This window comes from Trachurus japonicus, chromosome 10, assembly GCF_045865225.1.
Source record: "Trachurus japonicus isolate A0001 chromosome 10, Traja_1.0".
Taxonomy (NCBI): domain Eukaryota; kingdom Metazoa; phylum Chordata; class Actinopteri; order Carangiformes; family Carangidae; genus Trachurus; species Trachurus japonicus.
In genome coordinates this window covers 7141362-7162632 of record NC_140916.1, presented here as the reverse complement: position 1 = coordinate 7162632, position 21271 = coordinate 7141362, and the positions used below count along the sequence as shown (strand labels likewise).

The 21271-nt window shown below is 42.2% G+C and overlaps 1 protein-coding gene across 1 annotated transcript; it reads left to right on the top strand.

Annotated features, from left to right (window-relative positions):
• Positions 1 to 1104: 1104 nt before the first annotated feature.
• On the top strand, positions 1105 to 20933 carry gpm6aa (glycoprotein M6Aa). Its single transcript, XM_085789059.1, has 7 exons — positions 1105 to 1645; positions 13921 to 14113; positions 14949 to 15105; positions 16019 to 16172; positions 16874 to 16950; positions 17555 to 17620; positions 18845 to 20933. The coding sequence occupies exons 1-7, from the start codon at positions 1609 to 1611 to the stop codon at positions 18995 to 18997; spliced, it is 837 nt and encodes a 278-aa protein (XP_085645185.1). The 5' UTR covers positions 1105 to 1608; the 3' UTR covers positions 18998 to 20933.
• Positions 20934 to 21271: the final 338 nt, after the last annotated feature.

The following is a 21271-nucleotide window of genomic DNA, read 5'->3' as shown; positions in this document are numbered from 1 at the left end:
TTCCAGTTCTCCGCTGCAGCAGAAGCTTAATTTCCCCACAGGGATCATTAAAGTTTCATCTAATCCACCTATCCGATCATCCATCCATTCAGCCATCTGTCTGTACTTCAAGTCAAGTCAGATTTTATTTATGCTGCACATATCATCCCGCGGCCGCTTGATGTACCATGGTGATCTTCCAATCACTCCTCTTTGCCTCCCATCCATCTCTATCCATCACTCAGTCTGTCCATGTATTTATTCTGCTGGTGGTTCTTCAGCCTGGGTCTTCATCAGTGTGGGTACATCAGTTGGTTTGAGGAGTTACTGCTTCTGTCTCTACTGTTTTTACGTTGTCAAAGAAGAGGTCTTCTCGTACAGTGTACAAATATTCACACCTTTATTATTCCACCAGACTATTAAACAAATCAACCCAACAATAAATCCAAATGGACAATGGACTCTGACTGTGGCCTTTTTAATTTCCCTTCAATCCTTTTAAACTTTTTAGGTTTTAGTATCGTAATTTATTTATTGTCTCTTTTTATTTATTATGCATATTGTGGAGCGTTCACCCAACCCAAGCTTCTCACAATGTATGTACCTGTACATCTATATGACAATAAACTTCTTGAATTTTGAATCTTGAATCTATTCACCAATGACCAAATGCACATAAACCAATATTTCAACTTCTTAGGAATTAATAAAAACAGAGCAATCTGCTGGATATACAGAGATTTTCTTTACACTACGTTCAGCAGCCCACTTAATCCTCGAGTTTAAATCTTAAATACACACACACGCAAAAAAAAATTAGGCAACAACTTGCTGATGCTGTGCGTTTCTGCACGTAGCATGTGCATGTATGTTAGAAATCCAATGACACCTCCTTGGTGATATGTATAATTGAATCTGTACGACTAATAAGATTAGGAGAATCCCATTTGGAAATCAATGCCCCCCCTCCCTCCCTCCCATATTTAAGGAAAGGTTGAGTTAATGCAGTAGAGCTGCTGCCGCGGGTGGGGAGGGGGGGCATCAGGCTTAACCATTCTGTCTGAGAGCCAGGGGTGTTTGGGGTGGGCCGGGTAAGGAGTGGTACAGTAACACACACTTGTGAACACCCCTACTTTAACATGACACAATCAGAAGGGTCTACTGTAGATCCAGCTCGCACTCTTTGCTCCTCTGCTGCTTCCACTGCTTTAATACCATATTTTCCACACACCTGTCTCTTTCAACTGCATACCCCTCTCACACATGCGCTTTGCTGCCGACCACAGAGACCACCCTCTGTTCCATCCAGCCCCCCTGCTCCCCCCCTCCTCCTCCTCCTCCACCAGGGACTAAGGAGGTTTTCAGCACTTGCCACGGCAGCTCGCGATGGACAGCACCACAAAGGCTCAGTGATCCCACGCATCACCCGGACGCTTGACAGAAACCACAGCTGACAGGCAATCTCAGCGCTCAGTAGGGACGTCTAGAGAGGGAGCGGAAAAGTGAGAGGGAGGGAAAGAAAAGCGGAAAGGCTTTGTGGACTAAAAAAGGTTTCGAACCTGCAACCCAAACAGGCTTTTTTTCCTCTTTTGACATATCTCTTGTTGCTCTAAAACAGCATCAGCCACAATGGAAGAGGACATGGATGAGGGGCAGACCCAGAAAGGTAAGAAAGTATTTCTCACATGCTTGGGTATACAGTAGATTTCCTTAAGTGAATGTGACATGGTTGTTTTTGTCAGTTGCTGCCTCTGCAGAGACAAAAATGCACAAATGTTCGCCCCTTTTTCCCCCCGGTCTGAATAGGAGAGCAGCTGTTTGTGGTAATTCCTTTGTCCACCGAGAATCAGCACTCTAACTGAAGAGTGCACACTGTCTGTCTTGTATGTGGTTGTTTGGGTATAGTCAGAGGGGTGTGAACGGAGGGGCTCCGGCGGAGGGGCTGGCCCCGTCTTTGTTTGTGTGATAAGGTTTTCATGCCTGTCACGATGGCTGAGAGAGAAACATGAAGAGTGAAGAAGCGAAACCAAGCCGCTACACTCATTAATCCAGCGGCTCTCGGGGTTCGGCTCCTTTGTGTCCAAATAAATACCCAGACTCAGGAGTCAGTGGCTGTGCGACGTTTAGTGTGGAAATCATGCAGGAGCAGGGGTTTTTCTTTCTCCTATTTACTGTAAGACGGGGCAGTGCTTTCTTTGTGCAAAGTGGGGTTGATGCTATTTATACTTCTCTCTCACACAACACAGCCCACCACCACCTTTTCTCTGCATGAATGATTCAATGTACGCTTGGATCTCACATAAGAAAAGCATGTTAGAGTGTGTTCCTTTTTTTACCGTTGAACCACTGGTGTCATGTAGGAAACATTATTTTGCTTCTATACCTGCCTCACCCCCCCCCTCCGCCCCCCTTCAGGCTGCTTCATGTGACAGGCATGGCTTCGTATGTTTTTGTTTCTCTTCCCCAATGCCGCCACCCCCCCCTCCCTCCCTCCCCTCCCCTTCCCCACCTCCTCCACCTCCACCACCCTGCAGCCCGCCGCTTCTCACAGACACACACAACACATGAGCTGAAACTGTTGCCATGGCACTGGATAAAAGTGTAGTCATTATCTATTCTCTCTTCAGCCGCTCCTGCTCGTGACATTTCGGCAACACGGGAATAGTTCGCTGTGTCTGCGAGTGTGGGAAGCAAAGGGATGGAAAGAAGAAGAGAAAAGAAGAGAGATGGAGAGGGAGGGGGGGGAAAGTGAGAGGGTTTTGGGGGGAAAACAACCATCTGTAGAGAGAATAATGGCTGGACTGTATGTAAATGCACATCCAGTAGATATGGAGATTATATTTTGTTCCATGTTGATTAAAGGGATTGACTAAATTGCTGCAAGATTATTTCCGGGGAGGGGGGTGGGGGCTGTTGACATGACAACTGATAATGTTTGGCATATGTATCAGTGAAAACCTCAGATTCTGATCTAATACCTCTTGGACGCCATTACTAGGTGTGTACGCGGGCATTCCCGTTCAGAAAAGCAGAATCTGTCATCTCTGCCCACTAACACAAATGTTCATCCAACTGAAAGATGCAGCCATGCAAGCTGTGCATACATTTCTGTATGCTACGTCCATTTATATGGCTGATGCGTAGGTTTAGAAAGACTCTCTCAAATTATCTTGTGTGCCAGTTTGGTTTGGTTTCACCTAAATTTGGCTCACGGGAAAAGATTTCCATCTGAATATCTAAAATGACTGTCAAGCACGATTTTGTTTTCTTAAGTGCAGCCGGAGCTGCTCAGCAAAAGCTCAGTTCAGAGACACAAAAACATTTTTTTCTCTTTTTTGTTTTTTTTCCCTCCCTCCCAAGTGACGTAATTGTTCTTTTGTGTCAACTTTGATGGTTAGGAAGAAAGGATGGCTTGGAGCTTTAAAAGGCAGGCAGGGAAAAGAGGCTGGAGATAAAATACAAGATGCATTGAGGACAACAAAGTAAATAGAGAATAACATTTTTTGCCCACATATCCTGTGTTTATATCTGACATTTGCTGCATAAAAGCAACTGACCTGTTACCTTAGAGGCTCACATTTTATCTGGTCCTGCCCCCCCTGATAATTGCATGTGACCACTCTCATCTCCTCAGCTGCCATGGTGAAAAATCTTCATTAATCACTGCTCCCATGTGAGGAAAGGCTATGTTCTTTAAATTTCTTCTTTGCATAAATCAAATCAACTGTAATCTCAAAAATTATACAAAGTTGTATAAAGTACAGCAAGTCTTCACACAGTTAAAGTTAAACCAATACAAACTAAAGGGAGATGGCAGAGAGTGAGGATTATGCTTTTAATGTTCATCTGGGAATTCCCTTTGATAGCGCTGCTTCACTTTTACTAGAATGAAAGTACTTTTTGCTGGGTCTGGATTTTCCGTGGAAACTTGTGTATGTTTTCCTTGAGGGAAAAGAACTGGTGCTAGTTCTCATCGAGTTCCCTCCAATAAGATCATGACGTAATATTTCACGAGTCGTACTGGTTGATCAAGCATGAGGTAGCACCGGTCAGCTAACTTAGTGGGATTTATCGAATGACTGGCTTGAAAAGTGACAGCTCCTCATTAAGGAAGACAACGGATTACTGTCTCAGCAGCTCTGATGAATCACGATGAACATTAAAGCCAGTCCTGTCAGGTTTGTCTATTGCCGTCCCAGAGCCAGCCACAGTCCATCAAAGATCAAGTCAGAGGCAGGGTTAGCAAGAAAAGCATTGCTCAGAGCAAAAGTTCTTTAAAACTCTAAAGCACTATAACAATATATCTGCTCAGCCATAACTATTATAAAAGCTTATGAATGTCACGCAACATTGTTTTCTTATGAGTAGGCAGCTCTGTTGTTGGTACCACCTTTAACGTCAATCACATATTTATGACATTCTCACGTAACAATTCAGTAAGAGGTTGTTGATTAAACATGTCAAACACCATCCGAGCAAACAGCAAACTGCAAATAAATACTAGTGCTTCCACCTCAGAGGAGGAGGAGGTGTCAATGAGTGCACTCACAGCGTGCTAATGTCCTTCTGTCTTCCTTTTCTGAGGCTGCAAATCTCTGATTATGAGTCAGACTTACCAGGTGGGCACTGCTCACTTGAGCTGCTGGCCAAATGTAGCAGACATACTCTGTACCAAAGGGGCCATGAGCGACAAGGGGGGGGGGGGGGGGGGGGGGCCAAACGCCCTATGGTTGACAAAGCAGGTTTTCCACTCAAAGCAAGGATGAAATGATTCAAGTTTTGCACACAAGTCCTGCAAAACAGCAGAGTGTGGGTTAACAGTGTTTAAAAATAAACCAAAGATTGGATGGAGCTCGCTCGTATCGGTCCTGGTAAATTGTTGCTGAGTGGAAAAACTGAGGAAGACACACCTGTTAGCTTTTCCTGAGCCAGGAATCCACTCTGCAAGGCACTGCTTCTCCGTCTGTTTGATCGGTTTGATCAGGATAATAACTTGGCAAGCTCTTCAATGTTGAGCATCTCATTGATATTTTCTGTCAATCTTAAAAAAAAAAACACAACTGTTGTTTCTTTTCTTTTTTTTTCCCAAAAGGAAAGACAGTAAACTGTGAACCAATAGCGAGAGTTTGGCTGTATTTTTTACAGATCCAAAAATAAATGTCAAATTTTCATTGAGGCGAAGAAGCTAGAATTTGAATATAGAAAATGCTGCTGTGGGCCACTATACACGTCTACAGAGTAAAATATAAAAATTAATATGATATATAAACTTATTTTTGCACATTTTACAGATATGTGGATGCATAGCGTCATTTCTAAGCAGCTGCTGATCCCTGAGTTTTCCTGTCACTCACACTGGGTTAGCCATTCTCCCTTAAAGAGCCTCTTATCATAAATAATTAAACCGGTAAATACACCAATGGATAGTTTGTGTCCCATGATGGCCTCAGCAGCGATGAGTTCTGGTTGTGCTACAGTACACAACCTTTCTCTTTTCCCATCAGCCCCACCGCCCCCACTCTATCTCAAACTCTCTCTCTCTCACTCATTGTTTCTGAATCCTAATTTGCTCGAGCCAAGTCCAAGTCGAGGGAGTTCCACCAATTGTTCTTTGTTGGTGCTGTTACTGGAGAACTTCTGAGGGTTTTTGTATTGTTCTCTCAGGAAAGACTCTCGAGTATAGATTAGCAGATAAGGGGATAACAGGTGTTCAATATATAATGATGCACTTTGAGACCATTTGCGCAGATCCTCGCTGGGTGCTTGAAAGGATACCTTAAAATGATGATGTTATGATGATGGCGCTGCTATTGGAATACAATTTACTTATGGGAGGAGTATGCAATGATCGTTTCATCATCATTTAGGTTCACTTCTAAGATGCATTGACTGTCAAATGGTTGTTGAAGTAAGTTAAGTAAATTCAATCAAGTTTAAACATTACTTTAATTCGCAGGAGAGTGTTTTGGAAACTGCACTCTTATGAAAGCATTGAAGACAGGATATAATTATGATCTATTGTTTGGGAGATGTGACTGAATTCCCCGCGCTGCCTGGTGTTGGATGCTGATAATTTTGGCAATCAAGACATTTAAGCTCATTTCTCCCAGACAAAAAAAAAGAAGGAAAAAAAAGCATCAGCTTCACAGTTTAGGTCTTCAAACTGAGAGTAAAAGAGCAGCCGTGGCCTCTTCTCCTGAGTTTCTGACATTTGGCCCTCGGTTCCCGGAGTGAACTTGGCTCGGACAAAAGACACGTCTCCGCTCGGCAGCCAGTAGCACAGACATGTTCAGACTCTTCCATCTCACGACGGAAAAAAAAAAAAAAAAAAAGAGGAAATCAGTGGCTGAGCTTTTGGAATTGGCCTGTAACATCCCCTTTGCCCAGGGGGGGTTATCTGTTTAATGTGTCTCATTCACTATTGTCCCACTGAATTTGTTGACATACAGTAAGTGGGTCACGGCTCTGAAGTACCCGGTCTAGTTGCAGATTTTGCGCTGCCGTTGACATGGCAACCATACTGGTTGATTAAACATGCGCAGAGGAGCTGGAAAAAAAAAAAAAAAAAAAAACCTGCTCACTTCAGGGGAAGGGGGGCTTCACATTAAATATAGGAAAGCAACGAGACACATATACGCCCATTACTCTGAGGCTGACACAGACACACCATCCCCCCTCTGAGATCTCTCTCCCTCCCTCTCTCTCTCTCTCCCCTTCTCTCTCTTTCCCTTTCTCTCTAGGACCAGGCTCGCTGCCACCCCACCCCCATACAAAACTCCTCTGCTAACAAGGAACTAATAACTGCTAGTTGAGTGCGCAAAAATTGAGTCTGATTGGATGTCTTGCGGTGTAAGTGAAGTCAATACAGACCAGACATTAAATTAGATTATTATTCTCTTTCCTGTCATCCCCTCAGTTTCATTTTCTTCATTTCCTGCGTCTAATTAATTTTCTCTGTGGCTGTGACTGCGCCAAAAGCAAAAGCCCAACATTCCTATAGGATGGATTTTAATTAAAGACCATGCAGCAAAAACGTACCTAATTATATGCCAATATAACTTAAAAATACATTGAATTAGTTGGACTACTTTGATGACTAATAGTACGTGGGACTGGTACTTATATATCTCTACTATATGACTGTACATATAATTCAATCAGTAGAGCAGCAAAATAAGTGCTCCTGATGGTCTTAAGAGATACATCTTATTTCACGAGGATGGGCTGAGGGCCAGTAGTCTAGGATCAGCATTTTCCACTCACTTTAAAGAATTGCTGAAGATATAAACAAGATGCATCTGACTCCAGTGTGAGCTCCAGGCTGCCATATCCTGACAGTTCATTTCAGAGCGTCTCCTCTCTGCACTCCTGGGAAGGCTGCTGGTGTCTACAACCCATATTTCACCGGTGTAAAGAATCCTTATCGTTTTCTCGCTGCATCTCCCACTTTGTTGACTATATTATGGAGCCAAATGACACCCGACCAGCAATGATGCTGATTTTGCGCCACAGTGCGCTTTTTGTCAAGACAAACAAGTTACAGAGTTTTGCATCATTGTTTTAAGCTTAGGAGCCGGATTTAGTTAAAATGATACAATACACAGCACATACTATTCAACTCAGTCTACACATATTGTCTGAAAAGTGACTCTCTCTCCACCACAACATCACGTATTAGTGACTTTCACTCCATCTCCAATATAGACGATTAAATGTTAATAGCTGTTTTAGCTCTACAAAATGTACATGATAATTACAAAGAAATTAACTATTAGTATTATGTGAGGTTAATCTGAAAGAGAAGCATTTTTTGGTGGCTCTCAGAACTTCTTAAATCATTAAGCTCTATAGAAGGGACCGTCTGGTAGAGGCCACAGGGAAATTTCAATTCAAGCATTAAGGTTAGAAAAGCATGCTTGAAGGATATTGCATGGATACTGTATTGTTTGGACATGACAATATCGAACTCATTAGTGGGTTAACGAGGGCAGAAATCCCTGGTTAATTACCCCCAACTGTCTCCCGGATGTTAGGACCATGTTTTCTTTGAAGGGCGTCATTTACCTCTAAGCGTTATATAAGGATAACCTCATCCCTGTGAATGTTGACTGAATGAGTGTGTGTGTGTGTGTGTGTGTGTGTGTGTGTGTCCCTTTTGCCTGTCGGATATGACACTGACAGATGGAGAAGAAGTAGGAGGTAGGAGGGGCCATGAGAGGGGGGTCATCCTCTCTCTTTGTATTAGGCAGACGGCTTCTGTTGATTGGACCGTGGTGTTTGGGGTCATGTAGGCTTCACTTCTTTTTTTTTTTTTTTTATTGAAACAGTGGCTTTTTTTGTGTGAAGGATAAAATATTTAAAGCCCCAACGTCTCCTGAAATCCTGTCTCTTTGTTCAAAATTCATTAAGACTAATCCTCATGTTGCCAGATTTTCAATTTTGGCAAGTGAAATTTATTTCATTAACGCTGAGTGGGAAGAATATATCCTTGTTAGATGTTATTTCCCTGCTGGAGAGACATACCGCAGCAGAAAGACCATTATTTTTTTCCAAATAACCAAGATTTAAATGCTAATTTTGAATTTGAAGAGTATTCAGACTGTAATAATAAAATAAATAAACAAAAAAAGCAATTTCAGTTAACAATGAAAACACTGACTTACTATGTTAAAATACTGCAGCGGCTCCATAATGTGTCCTGCTGTACCAGATCAAGTGAAAAGCACACATAAGGTTGCTCGTCGTCATTATTCCCTCTGGTGCGTTCAAAGCTTATACCCTAAGTCAATTAGGTCAAATTCCCCCACTCGGCCGTCGGTGGGTGCTTGGACAGACGAGCGGTGCTACACCTGTGAGCGAGATCAATTCAAATACTTGCTGCTCCTCATCAAGCAGGGGATCTTTTATTTCCATTACAGGTAATGTTGGGCTAAGCAGAAAGCATGAATAATGAATGTGAGAGGCTTGTGCTCTGCTGCTCTGTGCCGCTTCTAAATTATGGATCAAGCATCTAGTCGCTCCCCGAGTCAGTTCGCACCACCACTTGCTATTTTTCACCGGCTCGATCTTGCAGTCAGTTACGATCAATGCCGAGGTGCAGGGGAGGAAATGAGAGGATGTGTTGGTGTGAGGAGGAGGCTTTGTTAACGCGGCCGTGATGACAACGCTTTTCATGAGACACAAACATCACCACATCTCATCTAATATCTTCAAAAGCCATAATGTTATTACTGCTGCATGGTCCAGTTGTAGTTTCAACTGGGCTCTTAAAAGTATGAAGAAACACTTGCGACAAAGAACATCTGAATAAAAACTTTAGATGTCTCTATAAACATGTTACACCCATCAACACCCACTCTGTCTGAATCTGGCTCTAAGTCTATTATGTAAGACTCTCCATTAAGTAGACGTCTTAACTTATACTTGACATGATCATCTCGTTTTTCCCTTTTTGCCTCACACACACTTTATTGGGTCGGAGCAGACTAATAAAACAATCACTCTTCTTATAACCACTCACCAGTTCTGCCATCTTAACCCCTCTAACTTCATCTTCAACTGTTTCCATGGAAACATTTCCTTTCGACATCACTTAGTTGGAGCTCACAAATGATATAATGCAAGCTACTGGCCAGGTCTGTTGATTTGGATCTGTAATAAGCAGGAATGACAGCCAACTTCTTTTTGTTTTCTTTTTTTTTACGACGACTGGTGCCATTGACACGACAAGAAAAAGTCAAATAGATTTCAAATGAACAGCGAGACACCGGCTCCAGCTCGTTTAATCTGTGTGCAGAAATGTAAATAATGCAGAGGTAGTAAACCTTGATTGAGGCCATGACATAAATCTTTTATATTTCTACTCATCCTCCTTCATGTAAAGTACAGGCTCCAAACATCCACAGCCCCAAATTTAACCAGGATGTCTCAAAGGCAGGCAAAAGAAAAAATATAGGCCTACTACATTATTTTTTTCTCAGTGTGAGGTTGTAAGATTTGCTTCCACTTGAGGACATTTAAAGTTCAATTGAAATACGAGCTTAAGCTTTTATCTCACTGGGGCAAATAAAAGGGACAATTTTGCAAGTTGAGAAAACTACTGTACAATAGATTTCACTCATCAGGTGATTCATCGAAGGCCAACAGCTTTGATGTAGATCCAACAGGAAAAAGCAACAAGAAATACATGCAAATCAATCCAATCATCTGAAATGTCCACTTGTCTGGTGAGTCTTTCACATGACTGGGCGGTCACTTCTTCCTGTGGCTTAAACAGGCACGGCCCCTGAGCGTGAGGGGGCCGAATGTGACGGCCTTCTCTGTCACTCTCATCTTGTCAGCAAACACCCTCGCGTCAATAAATCCTGTCACTGTCTGCTTCCTGAAACGATAAGGTAACTCAGGATAATGAGTCTGAGGGAGGAGGCGGTGACAGGATCGCTCTCTGTCTGAGCGGTGCCTGAGCTGAAGCAGAAGACATATGAGATGTCAAGACACTGCATGAAAGAGTTTTTTGGGGAGACAGGATCTGGAAAATTATCTAGTGGCAATCATTTCATCTTTTGTTGCGATGATCGAGCAGCAAAGGCTAAAAATATGGCGCCCACATTGCAAAGTCAAAAGGAATTTGCACTTGCGTGTCCTGTATTAGCTGGTACTTTGCCAGTATTTTTTTTGTTAATCAAAAAAAGCCATGCAACATACTGTACTCTAAGTCCATCCTACGTTCTTCTTGGAAAAATCCCTCTGTGGTTGATGACTTGAGGGGCCATGTTTTTTCCATCAGCCTAAGATATTGAAAACATTATAAAAACCGATACTGGTACATATTTTATTGAGGCCAAATTAAGTCAGTCCGATGTCTCACAGACATTTCCCAGCTGTCTGATCCGTAACACCATGAGTAAACCGTTTTTTTTCCCAGCCTCAACAGGCCTGTGTGAAATGCATTTCCATGAGATATTGCATTGCAAGTAAAAACACTACAGAGATGCCAAACGTACTGCTGAATCATCACGCGTACAAGCAACATACACCACAGATCAATCTCTAAGAGCAACAGAATCACAGTGCTTTAATGGGAGCTGTCCACAGGTGCTCTGGGGAAAAACTAACAACCTGCTAGTTAATGGCAAAACAACAGTACGATGCTCAACATCAATCATTTTAACAAGAAGACTGACCTTTTACTTTTTAATCACTGACCATCAAAACTACACTATTCAACCATGTCCCCGCCCAGACAGCAGCTTTACTGACTGATACGAGAGGCCTTGCTGCAGGTTGTCACATGTAGGTGTGAACTGGCGTGAAACTGCCTGTGGATGTCAGGTGGCACCGCAAGCACCCGATAGTCTAATGGGAACCAAAGATGAATTTGATGTCTCTTCCCAGGTAATTGCCTAACTCCCCCTGGGTTCGGGGTTGTATGTTTGTCAGAGAAACACCAAACAGAGATGATACAGAAATGTTGTTTTTCACACAGCAAACAGATGGTGTAACCGCTTCGGGAAGGGATTCTCCCTGACATCATGACATACTGTACTCTGATTCCTCTGACAGAAGGAGAAAACCGAGTGGAAAAACATCCATATAGACACGTATCATCCATCTGAGCAGAGATGTGGACATGTTTTTAACAAAAAACAGGCTTAAAATTGGGGGAAAAGAAGCGTGTCGACAACCTCACTCACTTTTGACCATTTCAATAGAGTCACTGATATTATATTTTTGGAGCTGACCAAAGTAGATTTGAAGTGTGAAAAGCTGCACGGGGGTTATCACAAGAACAGCGACTTTTCTCAACAAACCTTTCACGGACAAAAGAGGTTTAGAAAATAAAGTAGCAAGGCCGAGGAGGCATTCTACGGTCCAGCACTGGATTACATCAGCGAGGATGCAGATAATCTAGGCAAGCCTGGGCAAGGGGCTGGAGCTGCGGCATGCACAGTCTGAGTGCTGTGCACAGCCCAGCAGGCAGACCGGCTACTTGGTATTCCACTCAGGTTCGGATCAGAGTCAGAAGCAAAGAGTTGAGGAGGAGGAGGAGGAGGAGGAGCAGGAGGAGCAGAAGGAGGAGGAGAAGGAGGGGGTATTTTGCTGTGACTCCTTGCTTTGTAACACAGACGAAGACAATGAGATAATCATAAAAGAGATGGTGCTGAAAACAGCCTTGATGAATGGTCCTGGAACCTTTTATCATCTCTTTAAGCGACAATGCAAACCGACCGTGCAGCCGTGGAGTCTCCCTTCTGATCGGGGACAGCCGCGTGAATGCAGATGAATTTAATCATCGGCCGCGATCGTGATGTAACTGATCAAGAGGAAATTTCCATTCCTACACTCATTGAATTACAGCTGTTCACTTTGCGGTGTGTGTATTGATTCGGACTTCTGACGGCTATGCATATTTAGGCTGCAGCCCTCCATTATGATACGGCTCCGGATGGAGAGTTACAAACTGATGGAGAAGGGGCTTGGCTTTGAAAAACCTATGTGTGTGTGTGTGTGTGTGTGGTTAATATACTGCAATCCACTGCAAGCCCCCGTAAAGTCTGGTTATGTCCTGTGCTTCCACAGGAAATAAATTCCACCTCTGAGAAATGAGTGACTCACAGTGCCCCCAAAACACACACACTCACTAATATACAAACACGACGTGGAGACTCATAAATCTACGTGTTTCAGATAGACACAGTGGTGTGCATGAGTATTTACAGAAATCTGTGTGACAGGAGATTGAAGTCGAACCGAGCGGCGATTAGTCACCTTGAGGGGCCGCGGGGAAACGGAAGCTGGGCAAGGAAGAACGGGGTTAAAGGTCAGAATCCACTGTGCAAAGCTCAGGCTGAGCTTTTAGTGCTGAATGAAATGTCAGCATCCTCTGCAGGGCTGAACAAATATGGTGCCTGAACCGAGAACAGAGGGGAAAATGTGATACAAGAAGATAACTGCGCACATGAAGCTGTGGTGCCCATTAAAGGGATGGTTCAACATTTTGGCAAATTGGCCCATTGCCATAATCCCTATAGTCATAGCAGTTAGGTTTGTTGCCTTTATTTGTCGGTGCAAGCTATTTTTAGAACGGCGGAGCAGAGTTGTGAGCTGCTCAAAGCTACGCTACGGAGGCAAGGCAAGGAAACAGTTTGTCTCCAAGGGCTTTACATGGCATCGTAACAACATCCTCTGTCCTTAGACCCTCACATCGACTGAGGAAAAACTCCATGGAAAACCCTTCTAACAGGGAAAAATTGGAGAAACCTCAGGGTGAGCAACAGAGGAGGGATCCCTCACCCAGGACGGACAGATGTGCAATAAGGCTTGGTTTCCCTCATCAAACTCATCAAATACACAATCCAACAACTCAAAAACGCTCTGGCGGACAAGTCGTGACCTGCACATTTGGAGTTGTTGGATTGTGTATTTGATGAGTTTGATGAGGGAAACCAAGAAATCCCATGAGCCTCCGTAGCGTAGCTCTAAGCAGCTCACGGCTCTGCTCCGCCGTTCTAAAAATAGCTTGCACCGACAATTAAAGGTAACGAACCTACTGCTATGACTATAGGGATTATGGCAATGGGCCAATTTGCCAAAATGTTGAACTATCCCTTTAAATATGTCGCCCTCTTGTGTGGCTGCGAATACAACAGCACCTGATGCGTAAAAAGAGCCAGCTGCTCACAAGAGATGTACGTAGTGGAGTCCGGATACTTTGACGAGTTGTTGTATTTTTGTTTGACTGTACACCTACAGTAAGCTCCCTCCCAACTGTAAAAGGTACTACAGTGTGAAACATGCAAATGCGTTTGCCCATTGGCAAAGTTTTGTTGAATTATTCAGAGCTAAAATTTCCTCCTGTCCTGGATTCTGGGTGAGAATTGTTTCAGTTTCTGTCTTTGTTGACTAACAGTGGACTGTTTTCACTTTTTTTTCTGTGTTTAGGATGCCTGGAGTGCTGCATCAAATGCCTTGGTGGGATCCCCTACCCATCCCTCATAGCCACCATCTTGCTCTACGCGGGCGTGGCTCTGTTCTGCGGCTGCGGACATGAGGCGCTGTCCGGCACCGTCACCATCCTCCAGAACTACTTCGAGGTGGTGCGGAGCCCTGTGGACGCACTAGATGTATTCACCATGTGAGTATACTGTAGCAGAAAAGTTCAGGCCGACTTTAAGTGTTATTAAGCTGCTGAGGAAAACAGTGTCGGCCCTAAGGAGTAGGCGATTTGCATACCCACAAAGAGGAAAACATGGATTTAATATATTCTATTCAACAACAACTACCATTTCCCACATGGCGGCAACTCTCCAGATTACTTTGATTTTAGCTTTAGAGCAAATTTCTATCTGTATCATCTACTGTATGTATAACATTTGACCGTCAGGTGAACCTCTCTGACCTGTGGCCTGTTTCACAAAGGCTTGTTAAGACTTTATTTAAAGGGATAGTTCACCGAAAATTCAAATTTCACTCACCCTCATGTCGACTAAGGGTTGAGAGAAGTTTCAGAGTCCTCCGTGCCTTCTCGGAGTTACAGCGGGGCTCCATGCAGCACTGCATGTCCATATGACGGTTGCGAACGGGGCTCACTTTTCCTCGTCCAAAAAGACACACCAAAAAACATCCAAATACCTCCATAGTGTTCGTCTGTCATGTCCCTCTTGTATTGAAGCCCCGACATGAGAAACTGTTCCGAAAAAAATAAAATAAGTCTATATTTTAAGCTTGTTTGTAGCGGAAGCAATACAGACGAGCACTATGGAGGTATTTGGATGTTTTTTGGTGTGTCTTTTTGGACGAAGAAAAGTGAGCTCCGTTCGCAACCATCATATGGACATGCAGTGCTGCACGGAGCCCCGCTGTAACTCAGAGAAGGCACGGAGGACTCTGAAATTTGAATTTTGGGTGAACTATCCCTTTAAGAACAAAGTGTAATATAGTATTGTTGTGATTCTCTATTCACTCTCCAGGATTGACATCATCAAGTATGTGATCTACGGCATTGCTTCAGCTTTCTTCGTCTACGGCATCCTGCTGATGGTGGAGGGCTTCTTCACCAGTGGAGCCATCAAAGATCTGTACGGAGACTTCAAGATCACCACCTGTGGACGCTGTGTCAGCGCTTGGGTAGGATTATTATTTTAGTCCAACTGTCAGATTTAGTTCAGATTTTGGTTGTGTTGTTCCCTATTATTTATTGATATTCTATATTTACAACAGTATAACAGTGTGCTGTATCTGCTGCTGCACTTTTCAGGAGTCACTTGGGAATCCAACACTGATTTTGCAGGGATAATATATTAGTTAAACAGGAAGTGGAGAGAAAGGCAAAACTTTTCATATGGGTTACATTTTTTCTTGGTTGCATCAAATATTAGACATTATTATTTTGTATATTAACAAATTCGTATACAACATTATTTTACATAAAAGACCTGAGCAAACAAGATAAATAGGGTAAAGATTATAGTGATTCTGTATGCTGAAAAAATACTAATTGGTGTATTTTTGTAGATCTTACAAAAAAAAAAAAAAAAAAATTATCCAAACTGTGTCACAACTGAAGAGCTCTGAAATGACATTAACCACATCAATCAAAAATAATTGTATCACACTGCCAAACAACAAAAATAAAAATTAGGAGCACTCTCGTACGGCGCGTACCACCGAGCTGGAGGCAATGCTAACAAGATTATCACTGGGATATAATTGCTTAACAAATCTGATGCTCCACAGGGAGGCAAAGGAAATGAGTTATGGTGTGGTATTTGTGATCAATGGGTTCATTAAGTCAGAGTGTGTTGGTCTTATCCCCATGGAAATGTCCAAACCAAAATTAGTCAAGCTGGCAGAAATTGGCAAAGTGGACCATGGAGCCTTTAAAAAAACAAACTGATAGTGGTAGTGGTGGCAGTGCATCTTTTATCTTTTAACCTGCAACTTAAGAGATTTCAGTCGTACACAGATGAGATAACATTAAAACTATTGACCGACACTGAACCTCCGTGTGATCTGTTTGCCCCCTCTGTTGCTCTTTCAGTTCATCATGCTGACATACATCTTCATGCTGGCTTGGCTTGGAGTGACTGCTTTTACCTCCCTCCCAGTGTTTATATATTTCAACATCTGGAACATTTGCCAAAATGCTACCGTGCTGGAGGGGGCCACACTCTGCCTGGACCCACGCCAGTATGGTGAGCAAGGATATTCTGTCTCCATTTCTGCTTCACTCCCACTCCTGTTCTGATCTCAGTTGCTCAGATTTCACTGGCTCACGTGAACTGTTTATGTATATGTATTTATCTTACCATTTGTTTTTGCTTTTTGATGTTTATTCCTTGAGGGTGACTCAAAATTCAAGGCTTCTCATATTTTGGCTGCAGTAATCTAATGAACTATGATAAATGTCACACTTAATTTTGTTTTATTTTATTTCTTATGAGGAAACTAATCAGCCACATTTGAAATCAAATACTGTAAATGACCCAGTTTGATTCTAAATTTTAATTTTTAAATCGACTGGACCCAGTGTTTCTCCTCGAATTACTGTCTTGAAAACTTTAATGATCCAAAACAGCATTATGTTAAGCTGGTCCATAAAAGTCCATCATATCACTAGCTTTTATGACTGGCTCATTAACTTTAATTAGTGGCACGTCTTTCAGTCCATTAGCCACCAGCCGCCACAAATACGGCCTCTGTCAACAACTACTTGTGCTGCCATCATCACATTATCTGCCTATATGTCGCCTGCGTGTGACTTGGTGCACAGTCGGGTTGTATTATTGTCATCTGCTGGTATACATAAAACTGTCTCTTTGTTGCCTGCTTTTCATTGTAGAGCACGCCATATTGGCTTTTATACACACTTTATGAGTCATCCAATTTATTTCAGGTATCGTGCCAATCGCTGAGGCGAAAACAGTGTGTGCTGGATCGGAGAAGTTCTACAAGATGTGCGAATCTAACGAGGTAACGGAAAAAAGTTACTTTTAGGCATCAAACATTGTTGATAACCAGTACAGAAGATGTGAATTCATCTTTTTATAAGCTCTCTAGATTGGTGCCAGATGGATTTCTAGCATCAAGAAAAATCATGAATGCAACACAAACACGATTGTGAACGCTTTTCCAGTTCGAATGCCAACGACGGCTCCGCAGTTGGAATAGTGGCAATGTTAAATACTCAGGCTGCTTGCCCACCAGCCATAACGGCACACTACCACTATTGAAACCGCAAAAGCGATATCTAAGTGCCCTCAAACAGCTAGGGCACTTTACTCAGCTGCTCTGCTGGAGCTGTTCACAGGTGTAATGAAACACAAATAGTCTGAGTAGCACCATGTACACTGCCTGTAAAAACTTTATACTGCTTACATGCAACATTTGAAAGAAATCTTGAAAGTCATCACTCTGCACCTCTACTAAATCAGCCAACATAATACAACTGACATATATTACGGTTCATAACTGCATGCACACGGGTTTATGGCTGTAAAACAGAACAAATTGAATGTTTTACAAGTGCTTTTTCAGGTCGTTGAGTGATATGTGCTGTGATTTGTTTCTGCCACAGCTCGACATGACATTCCACCTGTTCATCTGTGCCCTCGCTGGAGCAGGAGCTGCTGTTATTGCTATGGTGAGCCACCAATAAAACTAGCACCTCCCTCTCATGAGACAATATCTCTTAAATCAAGCACATCAAGCCCCCCCTGTGACCGGCGTTTCTTAATGGAGATGCTATAGATCCTACAACATAGAGCTCATTCAGGTTTCCTGTTTGTTTGTTTTCTAATGGAGTATCCTGTGTTGTCCATAAGGGACTGGTGAAAGCAAATCATTTCTGCAGTGGTAGCACTTAACAGTATTTGAAAAAAAAAAAAAAAGCGTGTGAAGCGAGGAGAGAAGCTGTAGCCGGGGAGACGGTTGTGTTGTGGCTGCTTCATAGGTAGCCTGTGTCGTATTTGCCTGCGAGAGAATAGCTGTGGAGGGGAGGGAAGGCATTTTGGCGCAGTGAAGAAGACAGGGTTTGTCTCCCTCCCCTCTTTTGGAGGCGCCAGACATGTCAATGTGTTGTCATGGAAACAGGGAGAAGAAAGGCTCAGAAATTGTTGCAAACATCAGTCAGTAATTTGGAGCCATTTTCTGAGAAACAAAAAGTGTTTGCCAGTCATGGATGATGGTGCACATTGGGGAGAGACTCTTTCCCCTCCCATTGTGTGTGTTTTTTTTTTCCTTTCAGTTAATGACATAGAAAACTCATCACAACAAATAGATGCATCCGAATAATGAGCTGCCCTCAAAAAACACTTCAAAGTCAGGAAAACAATCAGTACTGAAAAAAAAAATCTGAAAAAAAAAAGTATCAGACTCTTTCTTCTTAGGAGGGAAACAAAAATCCAACATAGGACAAATATAGTGTTTGAATCTCAGGCGCTTAATTGATTTTTTTGCATTTCATTAACAAAGCAGCTATGAAACTGCCATTCCTTGAGAGAAGAGAAGAGAGAAGCTGTGTTACAGCCTCAGTCTTTATGCCACAATACATTCATTATAATCTCAGCTGCCATAGTAACGCAAGTCCAAGACCTCATTTAGCATTATGCTGCCACCTGCTGGAAAAACTGGAAATGTAACCTTCAATACAAGTGCATCCAGTGCATTTTTAATTAATTTGATAACTCCAAGTCTGCAAGAGATAAAGCTGAGAAAATGAATAATAAAGCATAGATTATATTCCAATGGGCTTTTGAGTTATTTAACTACTCTAATGGACTGAGCAAATTAACATGAATCATAGAAGGCAGGTTTTGCTATTATACATATGTATGTTTTTTATGTGTATGTTTAATTCCTCTCTCAGATCCACTACCTGATGGTGCTGTCAGCCAACTGGGCCTACGTGAAGGACGCCTGCCGGATGCAGAAGTACGAGGACATCAAGTCGAAGGAGGAGCAGGAGCTTCACGACATCCACTCCACCCGCTCCAAGGAGCGTCTCAACGCCTACACATAAAGCCCAGCGTGAGGCCTGGCCCTGCCACTCCGGCCTCTCTCCCTCTCCTTCTTCTGTCTCTTCTATCCGTCCTCCCTCTCTCTCTCTCCCTCTCTCTCTCTCTCTATACCATCCCCTCCTGAGGGGGGGGCGGATGGCGCCTAGGGCCCTCGCCACCGCTGATGTCACTGGTGCGTCATATGACAGTGTGGTCTGGGGGGGGAAACGTCACACAAACCTCCCCAGTCACAAACAGCATTTCAGATGAAAAAAAAAGCCCCTTTACCTCTCTCATGGATGGTGTTATGATTATCATTATGGCAGTTATATTATTCTTGAATACAAGTCGTTTAGTGCTGATAGTAGTTTTAGTGTAGTAAGTAGAATCAGAGGTAGCAGTAGTATTTCTGCTTTTTTTTTTTTTTTTTTTTTTAACTTTGAATAATTTGCATACAATTGTTTTATTTTTCTGAAAACTTTTTATTTGATGCTACGTGTCATTTTGCTCTCATGCATTATTTATTTTTTGCTGATTTCTGAGGGGGTACACAGGGGCTTCAAAAGGGTTTTTCAAGCACATTTATCATGTTGTGTGTCTGGAGATTTCATCTTCAAGAACAATGTACTGTATGTGAGCGGGTGGTTACTTTTGAAAATATTTTAAATCTCACAAAAGCAAACAGGAAGCAGCGTAAGCCTTTGTCATACCAGTATTCCCAGGGATAAAAAAAACCACTTTCACATGAAAGTAATTCAATCTGTTTTTCTATTTGAAGTTATACAGTAGCAAGACAACACGATAAATACCAAATCATTAGTGTGGAACAAATATTTGCTAGATGTGCCAAGCCTGTTAAACAGGAAACAATTACTTTGATAGATATCAAAGATGGGATTAGTCGACTAAAGATAAATTATGGCTTATTTTATGATAATCCTGCCATTTAAATGTATTTTAGGACTGTGAATGACTCCATCGTCTTTGAATCACAAGCCACAAAAGCACATGCAAACATTTCATGAGCCCTTTTTTTAATTTCTTAAACTTTATAAATAGTAAACTCCTGTTTTTGCAGAACTCTGCACTGTATATACTGATATATCAAAGCATACCTATATGTTAAGCACTGACATTTAAGGACAATTCAGGTGAGAAGAGGAGATCACTGTGGGTCAGTCCACTTTGCATCGATCAGTCTCAGCCGATAAAAAGAAACCCTGACAATAAAAAGGTTGTTGGTGTATTGGCACTCCTTGGTGGAAATATCAGATGTGAGAAAAGTGTGTGTCACAGTATTTTTTTGTTCATGACAGCAACTGTATTGCTTACACATCTCGATGCCATATGACTACACAGGTGGCCTGTCAGTTCATTGCCTGGCAAAAGTTTCATGCACTTATTTGACCATTTCTGTGCTCTCTCTAGATGTAAGCGCATTGGTGTTCAACTCAAAGTTGGATAACTGTACTGTTAGTAACGACTGTGAATTTAGATGTTTTTCGTGGCATGGACATGCATTAATATAGTCTTATTGACTCAAAAGTTACTTCATTTCACTTCTTTCTTTTGACACTTTTGACTGTCTTGCTGAATCAACCCTTTGTTTATATGTGCAGTACTAAACCCCCACGCTTACCGCGTTATGCTACTGATATTAGAGACTGTAGTCTTTGAGTTGTGTCTGTTTAGTTTGTGATGAGCTCTCAACCATGTCTTAAAACTAATACTTGTACCAACATTGCTTACTCTGTAATGATCTGAAAAAATGCTCTCAGCTTTCTCCTCGTATTAGTCTTTTGTACTTTCACTACGAATGCTTAGTCGCAGGCTTTAAATTGAATATGTTTTGTACATTCATGTGCCAACAGCTTGAGGTGGCTTATTTTACCTGTATGATCAAATTTGCTTGCATAAATAAAAATCACTTGTGTACTTGTTAATAAATACTCAATGTCGCTCGTGTCCATTTTGTTTTGATGTCAAGTGGTCCCACGGAGAGTATTATAGGATTTGTAAAAGCCCCTGTATGACCCCTAATTTCACCATGAAATATGGTCTGACAGGATCAGTCTGTAAAAAGATGGATTACTATGTTTAAAACAAGAAAGGTGGAAGTACACGCAGTAACTACATCACACCACTAGATGTCTCCCTCTCACCTTGTCCACCAAAAACTGAGAAAATAAATAGGAAATAGTGACAAAATCTGTCATTTTAACTATGCTCAGTATATCAAATACAACTGACTATTTTTATTCTCAATATTAGCTACACTTTTATAATAATACACACTT

What these genes read in the sequence shown, in the direction of transcription:
- gpm6aa (XM_085789059.1), top strand. Translation starts at nt 1,609, where the DNA reads ATGGAAGAGGACATGGATGAGGGGCAGACCCAGAAAG. An exon ending in GCACTAGATGTATTCACCAT is followed by an intron (nt 14,114 to 14,948) that starts GTGAGTATACTG and finishes TTCACTCTCCAG; the next exon opens with GATTGACATCATCAAGTATG. An exon ending in GAGCTGCTGTTATTGCTATG is followed by an intron (nt 17,621 to 18,844) that starts GTGAGCCACCAA and finishes TTCCTCTCTCAG; the next exon opens with ATCCACTACCTGATGGTGCT.